The 15,232-nt window shown below is 45.9% G+C and overlaps 1 protein-coding gene across 4 annotated transcripts in view; it reads right to left on the bottom strand.

The window, feature by feature from the left end:
• Positions 1–1,250: 1,250 nt before the first annotated feature.
• The window catches only part of NRF1 (nuclear respiratory factor 1), a 115,060-nt gene continuing 101,078 nt past the window's right edge, over positions 1,251–15,232 (bottom strand). For all 4 annotated transcript variants that reach the window (XM_081038320.1, XM_081038322.1, XM_081038323.1 and 1 more), the window contains one exon: positions 1,251–1,554. In XM_081038320.1, coding sequence (XP_080894446.1) covers positions 1,391–1,554 — 164 coding nt within the window. In that variant the 3' untranslated portion in view covers positions 1,251–1,390. The remainder of the gene's footprint in view (positions 1,555–15,232) is intronic.

The raw sequence follows: 15,232 nt of genomic DNA, 5'->3' as shown, positions 1-15,232 counted from the left end.
AGTTGTCCCTGTACTCAAGGAGCGAGATTTGGCCTGTCGAAAAGTCAGGTGAATTTAGCCACTGGAGACTCAAGGCTTGCAGCTGAGAAATCACAGAATTTAAGTTCCAAAGAACGCCCTGACCAATCAACACGCGTGAGGAGGAAGCTGGGCGGGGCCGGGGCCCACCAGGATGCACCTGGGAAAACGGCAGGGTCCCTTCTGAAAGGGCCCCATCCAGGAGCACATTGAAACACCATCAGACCTTTTCTCTTCCAATGTCCCCACTGTGATGGCCGACCTTCCTGAGCCAGCTGCCCCAGTCAGCTCCAGTCTCCTCTCTGTTAAGCTTCAGAAAGTTACAGGAAAGGAGAAAATTGCTCCCACTGGTGTACTCTGGTCTTTGAAGGTTGTTTTTCTCTCTCCGTCCTTTCCCCTTCCCACCCCTCCCACTTCCCCCCTCTCATTCTCTCCCCCACTCCACAAGCACACATAACGCGCACGCACTCCTCAACCCTAATACTTCTGTCACCTTCAGTTCATATACATGACCAATTCAGGACTGACCTTCAAGCCAAAGCAACAATTTAATAGTCATGAGATCAAGGTTTCCTGGGAAGGGGAGGAGATGGGAGGCTGAGGAAACCCCTCTTGTCCCTGCCTGGGAGCTTCAAGGACATTCACCTGCCTGTGGCAAGGTCAGCACCTGGGCTAGCCCGGGGAGAATCTCAGCTGCCAGACCACGACGCCCCTGGACCTTACAAGCACAATTTCTGGACCCTGCTCTGGAACCTCCTTCCTCAGGTGAGTCCAGCAGGGAGAGTTCTGGGTGGCCACTGGGAGGCAGCTTTGGTGAAGGCCATGGTCACCTCCACCTGAGTTTGTCAGTAGCTCAACGCATGACCCTGGTATGAACAAAAATTGGGTGACTGTGTCTGGCCACGTACCCTGCACCCACTAAACTGGGTGAATTATTTTTTCCACAGCGCACCTTGATTTCATACAGATAATTCCATGCGGGTTTCATATATATATATATATACATATATACTTTATATATATATGTAAATGTGTATATCCATATGTACACATATACATATATTCACACTCACACATATACACACATAAGTATACATACATGTTTTCGCAGAAAGAAGTCCTGCCACAATTTGGCTTTTTGGGACAGTGAAACTGACAATGCAGTATCTTACTCCACCAATCCCAGAAAATCAAGAGTGGTGCTTTAAAAAATGCAGTTCCAAAATCCGCTGCCTTTCTTCCTTTTTTAAAAAAGGGGTAACAATACTTTTCTTCCAAAGTCGAGAGACTTAATTCCATTTGATTGCACCTCTGCAAATGCGTAAAAAATGCTGAAGTAGACTAGAAAACGATGCCATGATATGGCTGCGTGTCACTGTTCCAACGTCACCACTTCCACAGCTTGGCCGTCCATAGTGACTGTGCTGTCTGATATCCTGGTGGTCACAGGGGCCATGGCCACCTGCACCGGCCCGTTGCCCTGGGCGAGACTGGTCACCACCGTCTGGTACATGCTTACGGGTATCTGGACGAGTCCTGGGGAGACAAAGGGGAGACCGTTGACGGGGACTGGGCTGAGCTGCCCAGATGCTGGAAGGACAGGGCAACCAGCTCCAGGATCACTGCAGCCTCAGGTAATCGCATCCCTACTATCCAGGCACAAATACATCCTTTTTTTCACCCCATTTTGATTCTTTAAAACAGAGTATTAGGAAAGAAGAATTAGGAGAAATTGTGGAAACGTGCCTCAGAGCAGGGCCTCCCTAACTTGCCAAGAGAGGACCCTGCCTGCCGCCAACTTTAGGAAGCATAGCTCATGGGGTATGAATAACCCCTCTCCCCCCAAGCCCATCGTTCTGACTACCTTCTTCCTCTGCAGGAAAGGCCACCATTATGTTTCTTTGATATTCTGCTATGCTGACTTTCTTTTTCTTTTCTTTTCTTTTCTTTTCTTTTTTTATTGGGAAAGGGGAACAGGACTTTATTGGAGAACAGTGTGTATTTCCAGGTCTTTTTCCAAGTTAAGTTGTTGTCCTTTCAATCTCAGTTGTGTGGAGGGTGCAGCTCAGCTCCAAGTCCAGTTGCTGTTGTTAGTTGCAGGGGGCACAGCCCACCATCCCTTTAGGGAGTTGAACCGGCAACCTTGTGGTTGAGAGCCCACTGGCCCATGTGGGAATCGAACTGGCAGCCTTCGGTGTTAGGAGCACGGAGCTCCAACTGCCTGAGCCACCGGGCCGGCCCCCTACACTGACTTCTTCAACTCTCTTTCTGCTTATGTTCAAGTTCCCTCAGCTTGAAAAAATGTCTCTCTGAATCCTATCCTGTCTTCTGGCTAGTGTCCCTCCCCTCAGCGTCAGCTTATTTAAAAAAATGCCTAGGTTATTAGTTTTCTGATTTTAGATTTCACAAACCAGTAAAAATTTTAAATACATTTTGGGGTCAACTAAAAAAAAAAAAAAAAAAAGGACCCCAACTACCTCACTATTATTTCACAGTAAAAAGGATGGTTTACCACAAAGAAATCAAAGAAAAGGGCAGTCCTTCCTAAGAAGGGAAAAGTTCATAATTTTATATATTTAAAAAAAGGATTTCCGATTAAATAAGGCAGAACCAATGCACATATCAAACTCCTATTCCTCCTAAAACGAAAATTATGGTGAAGGGGGAAAAAGGGTTTCTATCAATGACAGATGTCAACATATTTTTGGAAGACGCGGAGCAAATGTAAAGTGGTTCTAACGTATTAGAGAGGTGGGAGCTGCAGCCGTCCGTGGAGGGCTCCGGATGTGGAGACCTACTGCAGAGAGAGGGGATGAGGCGAGAACAGGGACTGGCCGCAAGTTGTATTCAATTGATTGGCCCAGTAGGGCCCCACCAACCCCCACACACAGACCTCTGTTGAGAGGACATCTGAAGTTCATCTACCTTATTGAAAAAGGGACCAGGGGAGGCCCAAGAAAAGTGAGAGGGACATTTGGCAGGTGGAGGAGAAGAGACGGTGAAAACTCTGGCCTGCTGCCTACTGCTTACCCTGGGGCCCGAGGTCACCCCGCTCTGTCCTGCACACCCTGACAATGGGCTTTCGGGGTCTTACTCTTTAGGAACGCAGAAGCAGAGACAATGTGGGGAGCAGAAGAAAATAAAAACAAATGCCCCTTCAGAGATAAGAGATCATAAAAATGAGGTACTCTTATTTAAAAGGAACATGAGAAGATTCTAAAATACTGCAGAAAGAAAAAAAGTCCTATCCAAAGATCTGGGAGTCATAATGTTGTTGGATGTCTTGAAAGTGAGCCTGGAGGCTAGAAGATGATGGAGAATGCCTTTGAATGTCCGAGAGAACATGCTTTCAGCCCAGAATTCTATAGCCGGCCCATGAAAAATGAGACCCATATCAATTAAGTGGGGGGCAGAATCAAGACACCTGCAGACTTGTAAGGGCGCTACAAATCGGACCCCCAGGCACACCTTAGGACGCTCTGAAGGATGTGCTCCACAGAAGTGAGAGAGAACTCAGAAAGAAGTGGCCTGGGATGTAGGAGACAGAAACCACTGCCGAGAGCTCGGGGGCAGGATGAGGTGCCCAGGACGAGGGCAGGGCGGTGCAGCAAATCTGTGAGGACAGAGGGGGCCAATGGCACGAACACATGGGAGAGAGTACCGGGAGGGATTTTCCAGAATTGGGTAGAACTGGAGATTGCTGCTTAAAAAGTAGAAGGAAAAAAGCAAGTATTAACCATAAAAATTATACTTGTCTTGGCAGTGAACATTTTTTATGTGATTATAATAATATAAACATAAAAACTGAGTTATCAAACAATTGGAATAATGTCTCAACTTTTAAGAAGTGATCATATAAGATTGTTATTTAGAGCAGTGAAGCTACATACCAGAAAAAAGAGCATGAAGTGTTGGCCCTGGGGTACCGCATTTTTTTTTTTAAAAGGCTGCCTACCGTGTTTTCCCGAAAATAAGACCGTGTCTTATATTAATGTTTGCCCCACAAGATGCATTAGGGCGTATTTTCAGGGGATGTCTTACTTTTTCATGTATAACAATCTACATTTATTCCAATGCACTCATGTCATCTTCTTTTGGAACATCGTCGTAATGTACTAAATGCGTCGACGATCTTAACTGGGGATTATTTTCGGGGTAGGTCTTATTTTTGGGGAAAGTGAAAATAAGACCTACCGTAGTCTTATTTTTTGATATTTAGGATATATCACTTTTATGAAACTAAAACTTTATTTTTAAAAGGGATGTTTTACTAGAATATTTTCTAGTGCAAAAAAATCAAACATAAAATAAAGGGTTATTTTACAATGTGAAATTGTATCTAACTGTTTTCTAGAGGTAAGCGTTGCCAGTTTAGGAATAAATATTTGTGATGCAACAGGAGGGGCTTAGTGTTCTGCTTTGATGAGTCATTTTTGGACATCCTGGCCCATCCTGTGCATGTTAACAGGAGTGGAAGGCACGGCCCACCATCCCTCACACTTGAGATGCTAGGGCCTAAAAAGAAGAGGAGGGGAGGCCAGCTCACTCGCAGGAGGCTGGGGGCAAAGCAGGCCAAGGGGCCAGCTGCGGCTTCGGAGGTCTGCGGTTCAATTTCTCTCATGTAGACCTTTGCAAATGGCTCTGACACGTCTTTCATCAATTCGTCTTTCAGTTCACCCCTCTTGCCACCCAAGTTATCTTTCTAGAACATGTCACGCCCCTAATCTCCAACTTTCCAAATACCACGCTGTTACAAAGGTTCTCGAGGTCTATAAGAAGTCCCAATGCTTGGCGTGGTATTCAAGACTGTTCATGATCTGCCTCGGGCTATCTGCACAGTCTCATTTCCCTCACTCCCCAACAGGTACCCTGTGCTCTGGGCACCACCCCAGACTATTCTCAGCTTCCCAACAGCTGGTCATACTCCTTTCTCTGGGCCTTGGCTCAAGTTGTGCACCACCTGGAGTCCCATGGCTCCCCATCCTTCCCCTTTAAATCCTGGTCCAGTGGTCCCTCCTCTTGGAAGGCTGCCCCCGTCCCAGGAGGCAGAGTGGCCTCCTGTGATGCTCAGTTAGCAAGGACGCAGTGCATCATCTGGCCCAGCCCCGTTCCTGCAGGTAGGCAGGCCCTCCCACTTGACGGAGGCTCCTTCAAGGCCAGGGCTAACTGGTTCATGCCCTGTTCCCCACAGGACTGACAAGTACTACAGGGGCCATAAGCTGGCATCAGTGCAGCCTCAGGGGTAAAAGGCCAGGGGAGTCGGCTGGGCCCTGCTCCCCTGACTCCAGGCTGCAGGCACAGCCTGAGCGTACGTGAGGACCATACACCCCCTTCAATCACCCAGTATATCACCGCTTTCATCCCCTCTTCTGGTCAAAACAGACAAAGTTAATGAAGAGACCCAAAAAGCATGGTGGCAAAGCCAGAATACCTGTGTAATCCTCCAAAGAACCCACAGCAGCAAATGGCAACCAAAACCGAAGCAAAGATCAGTCCCATTTCATTGCTCTTGCTTCTGAGCTTCATTCAGTCCCCAAAGCTCCAAACTTGGGGAACGAGTCCCATACTTTACACATACAGGAACTACTGTGTGTGAGCAGAGACATTCTTCCTAAACGTGAGCCACTGTCCTGGCGTAGGCCTGGGGTGGAGAGAAACTTAAAGAAGCATCAGGTTCAATCTCTCTCACCCTGGTTTATGAAGTATTTGAATTCCCTATGACGTGGGTCCATGTGCAACACTATTAAAATAGTTTGTAGTATCACAGAAGATTTGCCTTACATTAAAATGGAGCAAGTTCAAACGCAAAAATACACATTGTCTGATACTGCTATAAGCAGATGATCTTTAGAACACAAACTAACCTTGTTGCTCTCTTTTGCAACTTTTCAGTGCTTTCCAATGGCCCGTGGGACTTCCCAAAGTCCAAGTCCCTTTGCAGGTACTTAAACCCTTCATGTCAGCCCCTGCTGTTCGGTCAGCCTGGTGATCCATGAATCACCACCCACTTTACACTCAGCCAGGTGAACTACACGACTGAGGTTCTCAACACCGAGCCCCCCCCCCCCCCGCCACGACGTGCGTACACCATTACTTCTGCCTGGAATGACCACCCTGGGCTTGTTCCTTGAGTGGGCTCCTATTCTTCCATCAAGTCAGCTCCTCCTCCATCTGGGCTGCTCTTCTCGGGAGCTCCCACAGCACTTTGCACTGGCCTTCATGGAGGCAGCGGTCCTATTCATTATTGCTGTTTGCGCATTCTGTCTCCAGGGAGACTGTGAATTCCTTAAGGGAGGGACAGAGACTCCATCTTTGAGTCCCTAGCAATCAGCAGGAGCTCAATAAATGTTTTCAACACTCTTGGGTGAAATCTGCCTTCTGCGATTTCACAGTTGTCTGTCCTAAAACTGAGTGATGGAACTGGATGAGTCTAAAGGTGAGTGGCAGTGCCCAGTTCAGAGAGCAGCAATATCAAAATGACTGCATTCAGGACCCATCCAAATAAAACCATTTTAAAAGATTTCATCTTCTGTACTTCACCTCACGTGCAGGGAAGGAGTAAATCTGGCTTCTACAGCTGGGTGATGAAATGACTCCCACACAGAGTTGTCTCGAGAATAAATAACTAACGGGTCACAGTGACTACATACCTGCAAAGCTTTTCAGAGGGAGAAATTCCACATACAGGGATCATTTCATAACCTCAAATGCCTTGAAATCCCAACCCACTATTTTCCACAGGCAGTTTCATTCTATCTCTACCTTAAATAAATGCATCACCATCCCATTGTGGGGATTTTAGAATCTGTCTCTCTCTCCACACCCACACCCACACCCACACACTCTCCCCACACACACAGCCATTTTGACATGGATTAGAGTAAATCGTCTCAGTGTCTCTGACCTAACAGCCTTTATGTCCATGGTGAGGAAAGGGGGGAGGGGCCTGGAAGCTTGGAAACCCAGCATGCACTAAGTCGGCTGGCTGCCCTTGGAGGAGGAGATGATTAAATGCTGAGGTACAGTAATCAGGCTGGGACTGTCCCCCACATCTGCTCAGCCTGCCCCTGATTAGCCCTAATCTCGAAGGCGTATGTTAATCTAAGCTTGTATTTTGGGTCATTTCAATTGATTAAGTAACAGGAAGCCCTTCAAATTCTGCTTTTAGGGCTTGATGTTCTCCTTTTTGTTTTTCAGAGACCGTGTACAATCCTAGTAAGAAGACTCTCTTGGCATTTGTAGAGCACTTTTCAAAGCCCTCTTACACCCACTGCATGTCATTTGATTTCTGCTAAGACCCTGGAGAAGCAGGCAGGGCATGTATTCTTCCCTTTCACAAATGACAGGCAAGCTCCTTTGGCAGAACCACAGACGTATCGTATAGGAACATACTTAAAAGTCTCCCAATCTCTAGTACCCGAATCTTCAAAGCTGTAAGAAACCTTAGAGTTCATTTAGTTTAGTAAATCCAATCCCCTTCCTTTTTCTTTAAACTCAAAAGTAAACGGATACAAAGTTTATTTAAAACAAAAAAAACCCATGGACCAAGAGAGACTGAGCGGTTCTCGAGTCTTTCCACGCAACAGAACATCTTACCCATGGACCACTGTGGCCAGCAGGGACCTGGAAGGGAGAACGCTATCCTCTTGGGCTCCCTGCTGTTTCTCCTCTCAGGCTTCTTGTAAGGTTCACAGAACTAGCCAAAGGGGACTCAGGAACTCCAGGTCCCAGCACAAGGATTTCCTTGTCAAACAGCAGTCAGACCAAAATCCCTGGAGGATCTGCTGGCTCCAGGACCACATTTCCCTGTAAGAGCCAGTGAGACCTGACCCTGCTCTATTTTTCTACGACTTGGGTATTATTTCTGAGTCCGACACAGTCCCCCCACTCTTCTCCCACCTCCACAAGTGGCAAGTACATCCTTCCAGCTGCTCAGGTCCCGAACTCTGAAGTCAAGTCCTCTTTGCAACACATCAGCAACTCCTGTCTACGCTTCCTGCAAATGCAAACACAGACCTCAACCACATCGACTGCTGCCACCCTAGACAAATGCCTACCACCTCTTGCCTGGACCACGCTTTAGTTTCCTTTGTGATCACCAAGCTTCAGCCCTTGCTCCACTGCAGTCTGTTCTCCACACAGTAGCCAGAGGGATCTTCTAAAATTTCCACACGAGGTGATGGATATGGGGACATGCTCTGAAAATTCAGGCCATTTGCTCTCATTAAGGGCTTGGCCTTGTTTTATGTGAATCAGGAGGCTGTGAGGTTTCATGGTGGTGTGTCTCTGATGGCGGCACCGGGAGAGGCACCAAGGAGAGGAACTTTAAAGGCTGGGTCACAACCTGGCACATATTGTGATTTTATCATTCCTGACCTCTCCTCAGGTAGCGAGTTTTATCACTTACCTACTGTTCAATGGAGCGCATGCACGTGCACACATACGTGTAATAAATTGAATTTATTTTTCCCAAGACTAACTTCTTTTAGTATTCTGAGATTTGATGAATAATTCTATATCACAGCTAGCTAAGTCTTCTTGAAATATTATTTGGCAATGGATATCCCATCCCACCAAAACACACACACACACACACACACACACACACACACACACACACACACACTTTTGGTGGTTCTCTACCAAGGGAAAAGTAAAATCCAAATAGTTAATAGTTGAGAAATTACATCAGCCTTTCCCACAAACACTCTATATTATGCCTTCATTACAACCATAGTTGTCCCCTCATCATGACATGTATTTGCTCAGACAGAGCCCTTGGCCTAGAATGATCCCACCAACGTAAGTCCCCTTCTTCTAACAATTTCCACATCGTTCACGGGGTAATCCCAGACAGAACAGCCCACGAGGCTCTCTCCCTCCTGTGACTTCACTGCCTCTATTGTTCATTTGGCATCAGTTCTGTGTGAACCTGTTTCCAAGTAGTTACTGTTTTCCTCTGTATAAATCTGCTCAGATTGTTGGCGTAGATGCGTAATAACTGAATATGACAACTGAGCAGGTTCTTCCTGATTTTCAGAACCTTGATTCCATTCCCATTAGCTTTGGCCTCCACAGACTAAAGTATCTGACGCTTGTATTCTGCTCCAGAAAGAAGCAGGGCTTCTCCACAACCACATTCTTGAGGAAGTGCGGCCAAATGCTGTATGGCAGTTCCGGGGCATTTTACGTGATGGTGTAACAGGCTGTCGTACTTGGTTTCCCACTTGGAAAGACCTCCATGTGAATCGTGGCTGTGCCATTCAATGGCTTGTGAATGGCTCGCTTTCCTCATATGTGAAACCGTGATCACTCATTTCACAGGCTGCGGAGGCCAAAATGTGCTGACCTAAGGAAAGTCTGGCACAGTCCTTGGCACGCAGTTGGTACCCAATAAATGGCAACTACTTTTCAAAGATGACTCTGAATAAGAGGTTTGAGGAAGTCTGGTTGGGGTCACAGATGTTGGACTAACGTTCTCAGAAAACAGAAAGGAAAGCAGAGACAGCACAGATCCCCTTTCAGCAGCGAGTTGCTCCTGCTAGAAAGCACATCATTCGCCAAAGGCCTCCAAAGATGTAAAGATTAGAGATAAAAGCCATGAAATCAGGGCAGATGGATTGACGGGCAGCTTCCTTTCTGAAATGCAGTGATGGTCAGAACTGGCACTGGCTCTGCACCGTGACATATGAAATAGCTGCCGATTCTGTGCACTGGTAAATAAATACTCCAGACTGAACTATTAATCAATATTAGGGATATTAAATATATGATCAGGGACAGTGATATGATGTCATCACTCTGATCAATTTCTAACCTCCTCCAAAAACTAATGACATAGGCTCAAGATCAGAGTTGCAGGCCTGGTCAGGGTCAGCCAGAACCGCAGACTGCCCTCCCCCCACCCACCCCACGACAAGATAGAGCAGGACAGACGGCCTGAGGAAGAATGGGCCTTTCATTTGCCCTTACAATCTGGGAAACCTTTGGGAATTGTTGTTTGCTGTAACTGAATCTTTCAGCCCAAAGGCCTTCCAAGTTGGTCATGGAAATATCTTTAGTTGGGAGAAAAATATTGATGGGTGTAAAAGAAAAGTAGAGAGCTAAACAAATAAATTATCAAATAAACACAACCGTGGGTAGAAGAGAAATAATTCTTAAAACCCAAAGGAAAAATTTACAATGTAATGCCTTCTGTAGTTTATGGATGTGAAAGCTAACTATATGTATCAGGAAAATATTGGCTTAAATGGGGAACCAGAAGATTGTGACTGGAAAGGGTAGGAATAAATAAATAAGAGATGAAACCATGTATTGTTATTATCTAAGCAACCTGTGCAGTTTTTAAAGAAACCATCAAGAATATCAACAGGTATTTCTGGTGACAGGCAGAAGGGAAGTCCTTCAAAAAATGCCATTTGCAGGCCTGGAAGGAAACTGACATCAGGGACTGATGTCTAAGGAAAACAACCATTATATGAAAAAGCAGGCACGTTCTGTACTGATGTAGAAATGGGAGAATATGCAAGGAGATCACGGAAAGAAGCTAGTGCAGTAGGCAGGCGGCAGACCGAGGCTGAGAATAACAAACAAGGACTAGATGGAAGTGACAGATATAGGACAAGAAGAAAGGTCATGAAAAGAACGTCAGCATCAGATGAAAAGGAGATCCAGGTAACCCTCATGATAGTAACACAAGGGGGAACAGAGGAAAAGCATTTCTTTCCCAGTGGTTCTGTTTCTGTTCTATTAGCTGCTTCCAGGGCATTTAAGCTTCCTTTTCCGTGTTTTCTATGTCCATGGCTTTTGGGGCATTTAAGGGATTTATGGATTAAAATCTGTACCACATCCGGCAAGTACTGAATATTCTCACGAAGCCAATAACAGCCTTCGTGTAACAGGCACTTCTGCGCATCCAAGGTTTTCTCTGCATGTGCTAGACAATTCAAGCCTCATCTGGAAAAACTCCTTTCTGGAATAACTTTCATAGCAATGACTCTGCCGGGTAGGGCAGTGTCACTGTGTCCCTGGCCTGATTTTGCAGACCTCAGGGAACAACTCTCGCCTCCGTAAGCCAAATGTTAAAAATGAATCCATTTTCACTTTACTAGTGAAATGTATTTCAAAACATAGTTTGGAGATATAATTTTACGATTTCCTCCTGGAGTTACTGGAATGCCCGGAACCATGAATGAAATCGGGGTTGTGTGCTTCTTGTGTTCAGAACCACTGTGGTTTATTGTCCTGCAGACTGAGCCCCCAATGGGGGGTTGAGCCAGCTGAATCCAAGGCCTGCTGACCTGACCAAGAGGGCTTTAACCTGAAATGGCAGGAGAGGAAAGTGTCCAACTAAAGCTCGTGGGACATGTACGTGCTCGGAAGGACATCTGGTCCGAGTGTACTGAGCTGGGCAAGAGGAGACTAGTACATTTCCAGAAGAAATCACAGGAAGAAGAGTGGGACCAACACTCACGGCCTCCAACGTCTATACACCAGTGGACGGCGTATGAGCAACGTGTGAGGTGCTGATGGCAACCTCGAGAGTAAGTCACCAAGCTGTCTGAGTTGACAATAGTCAGGGGTGGACATGAATAGGAGGCTCAATTGGGAAGAGCCCAGAGTTAGGAATGGAGATTTCTGTTTCTGTTACTATTAACATTTTCAAATTTGTTATTGTAGGAAATCTCAAATAGGCACAAAAGGAGAGCATAGGACAAGGAATATCTCACTCTGGTGTGCCCACCATCCAGCCTTTGCCTCTTCTATCTGAACAGAGTTAGACTGAAGCAAAGAAGCTCCCAAAGGTGCTCTGATTTTTCCACTCTTAGCACAATCTGTAGCGCACCATTTAGAAAACAAACCAACTTTCTGAGAGCACATAAAGAGCAGCGTTAGATTTGTTGTAGGCAGTGACACTCCCGAAGACAGCTGATTATAAAGTGGAAATAAACGGACAGTTGTAGGGTTTGACTGTCACATAGAAAGAAATCTATCTCAAAAAACTTCATTTTGGTCAAGTATTTATCCTGCCTTTCCTATGCAGTGCCTGGAAGGGCAGCTGCTCAGTTCCTCTCCCCTCCAGATGCTTCTTTCTTTCTCCAAAGATGACCCGCCTGCGCCTTCTCAGTCAGCACCCACCTGCACTGGGCACAGTCTGCCTGCCATACAGAGGCCTGACAATAACACAGAACTTTGAAAAAGCACTGGGCAAGACGGGCCATCAGACGTGCCGTGGAGGGGCACGCACTGCTGCGGGGGCACAAACTGTCTCTGACATTCACCTGGGAAGGGTTTTACAAACATGCCTTCAGCACATAGCCAGCACACTGACTGCTCACAGAATGCATGTTTATAAAAGTAGATCTTACAGTCAGCTCTTAGTTGAGCCGAAGGGAGGGTAGTTCACATCCCCCATATCCCCCTCTAAACTGTAATTTATGATGTGCTTTTTTGGGAGCAGACTGATTTTCCTAATTATGTCTTCCTTAAGCTAATATGAACACTAATTTGTATTCCTTAAGTATTCAGCAGCTGAGTCGGGGTGGAAGAGATGGCCCAGGCTTAGGCTGGTTTGCTTAGAGAAACTGTATAAGGATTTAAAATGTGTCACGAGTAATCTGCATGACAGATAAATCCGTATGTGACAACTAAGAGTTGGCTATATTTATATTTATAAAATTGACAGGCCACTTCTGTCTCACAGGGTTGCTATGAGGATAAGTAACATTAAATTTACATGATTTAAGAAAGAAGACACTGTCTAAATTTGAGGTGGTATTGTTATTTCATACAGGTTCTCTCTCAAGAGTCAAAGCAACCATGTAGCAGCTACTAGAGGCAGACAAATGGAGGAAGCAAGACGAAAGGTCCTACCCCGGTCCCCAGAGTTGCTGAGAACGGAAGGCGGACCACCAGCTCAGGGTGCCCCCTTGGGAGTGTTGTGCACACTCCACATTGTGCGAAAATGAACAATTCACACCCACACTCTTGGCCCTGAGTATTTACGTGCCTTCTTGTTAGTCAGAAGCAGTGTTTATGGAGAAGAGCGCCTTCCAGTCAAACAGTAGGGTCATGAAGGCTCAAGGAAGGGAAGGCCAGGGAGCAGGGCAGCTGAAAGTAGACATTCCTAAAATTAAGGTCCTTTCTCATGGTTACAATCCATTACTATAATTATAATCACAATAATTATTGTTATTATTTTGCAAGGGGGGGAGGAAAGGGGAGGAAGGACATGAGACTCCCGGAGGAAAGAAATGGAAAGGTACAAAGTTAAAGATCACCGTCTAAGTAACATGGCTGGAAGGAGTTGTGCCAAAAACGTTCAAGCTAACTTCCTTTTCTCCTTCCAACAAGGCTGAAACAGAAACTCCAAGGCTTACTGAAGCAGTCGAGACATTCGAGGTTCAGACCAACCTCTGAAACCGCGCTGCCCACTGTGACAATGGGTAATGTCCCATCTGTATGCCGGCCAATATGGTGGCTACAGAGCACTTGAGATGCGGCTGGGATGATTGAGGAACTGAGTGTTTCATTGTATTGGATTTTAATTCATTGAAGTTCAAACGGCCAGAGCACAGCTCTATAACCTTTGCAGAGGGTCATCAACGTGCTTCAGTCGTGCACACACTATAGAAGATGATAAGAGTTGCCTTTATTTAGATGGAAACTCAATCTGAAATTGCATGCTCTGCATTCATCTAAAATATATTTTCCTGGCATTTCCCTTATTTACATCACAGGTTTTTTTCCTTTGCTGGCCTACCCCAGCACCTTATTTTAACAGCAACCCTCCCAACCACTGCCCCCAGGTGAGAAACTTCATCAGCATTTGAGAACAATACAGTATAGCTATACATTACAGCTCTACGAGCAGTAGGGAGAGGCTGGGCCCCGCAAAGGCAGAAGAATTGCTGGATGCCTCTTTCTGAGCCAATCTGATAGCAGGGCCTTTGTAGTCTTGCTCAGAGCACTGTCTCAGTTTCCATATATAGACTCCTTCAAAGATTCTCAGATCCAACTGCTAGCTTTACAACAGAAAAGATGTTTTAAGCAATTTCACTATGAAAGCCCCATTTAGGCTCAGAAAATCTCTAAACTGGGGACTTTCTAATAATGAAGATTTGCTGTAATTACAACGTCACAGGCAATTGTGCTGACAAAGCCAAACCAACATGTCTCCTTGCTGGGCCTTTGCTCTCAGTCTGACCAAAAGGAGGAGAAAAGGTGCTTTGTGAGGAGCAGATGTGCAGTGGGAGGCCCCGGGGAAGCAGATCTGTTGAATGAAGCAGGTGCCTCTTAGACATTCACTTTCCTGACTCCAACCACAGCTTCCCTTCATTTGATACCCTGGCTCTTGGCAGGAGGACGGAGAGAGCATCACACAAAAAGGAAGCATGTTTATCCTGTTCAGATTACTGCTCTGCCAGGCTGCTGCTGCTGCTGGGTTCTGCACATTTGCTCTTTATTAAGCAAATGGTAGATCTGGGAAGTGAATCCCTGTATTTACACAGGTAACCTGAGAGCCAAAGGGCCCCAAACCATACTGGCTGTGATGTGCAAGCTATTAGAGTTAATAACAGTGCGCTGACATTCCTTCAAAATCCTAATGGAAGCATAAATAAAAAGAGGAAAGTCCCCTTTACCCAAGAACCTTGAAAACTTCATTCTGAAGAATTTTTCCTGTCATGAAATTCTGGCTCTTGTGCGAACAGTGATTAATCCTCCTTTTACACGCTCAATTTTTAAAAACCCACTTTTTCATCTACACATTGAACAGAAACGACTCCAATTAAACTTCTCCAATCATGGCTCTGAGTTTGGTAGGCTAAAAAAATAATAATAATAAAAATCCCTTTACAGAATATTACCTGCAGTGAGGCACCAAGATTCTGTCTTGGTTACAAGGAGCTGGAATCATCTAAGAACAGAATCTGTCTTTCAAATACAAAGACTCAGAAAGATCTGGGGACCTAAAGGGAAGGAGAATGAGATAACGAAACATGTAACTTGGCCTTGAGGACACTGGGGATGGAGAGGAGACCACGGTCAGTGGTGTCCACCTGCCAGATGGCAGGCACCTTCTTAGGAATCTCTGTCCCGAAGCCCTGGCCGGAGTCCTCTGCCCAGAATGTCCCTGGTTCACCAAGCTTCACCAAGCTGAGACTCCCTGACACGGTCAGACCAAGGAGCAGAGGAAGGTAGGCTAATGTGGCTT

This window comes from Rhinolophus hipposideros (assembly GCF_964194185.1).
Source record: "Rhinolophus hipposideros genome assembly, chromosome: 25".
Classification (NCBI taxonomy): domain Eukaryota; kingdom Metazoa; phylum Chordata; class Mammalia; order Chiroptera; family Rhinolophidae; genus Rhinolophus; species Rhinolophus hipposideros.
This window is presented reverse-complemented; position numbering and strand designations above follow the sequence as displayed.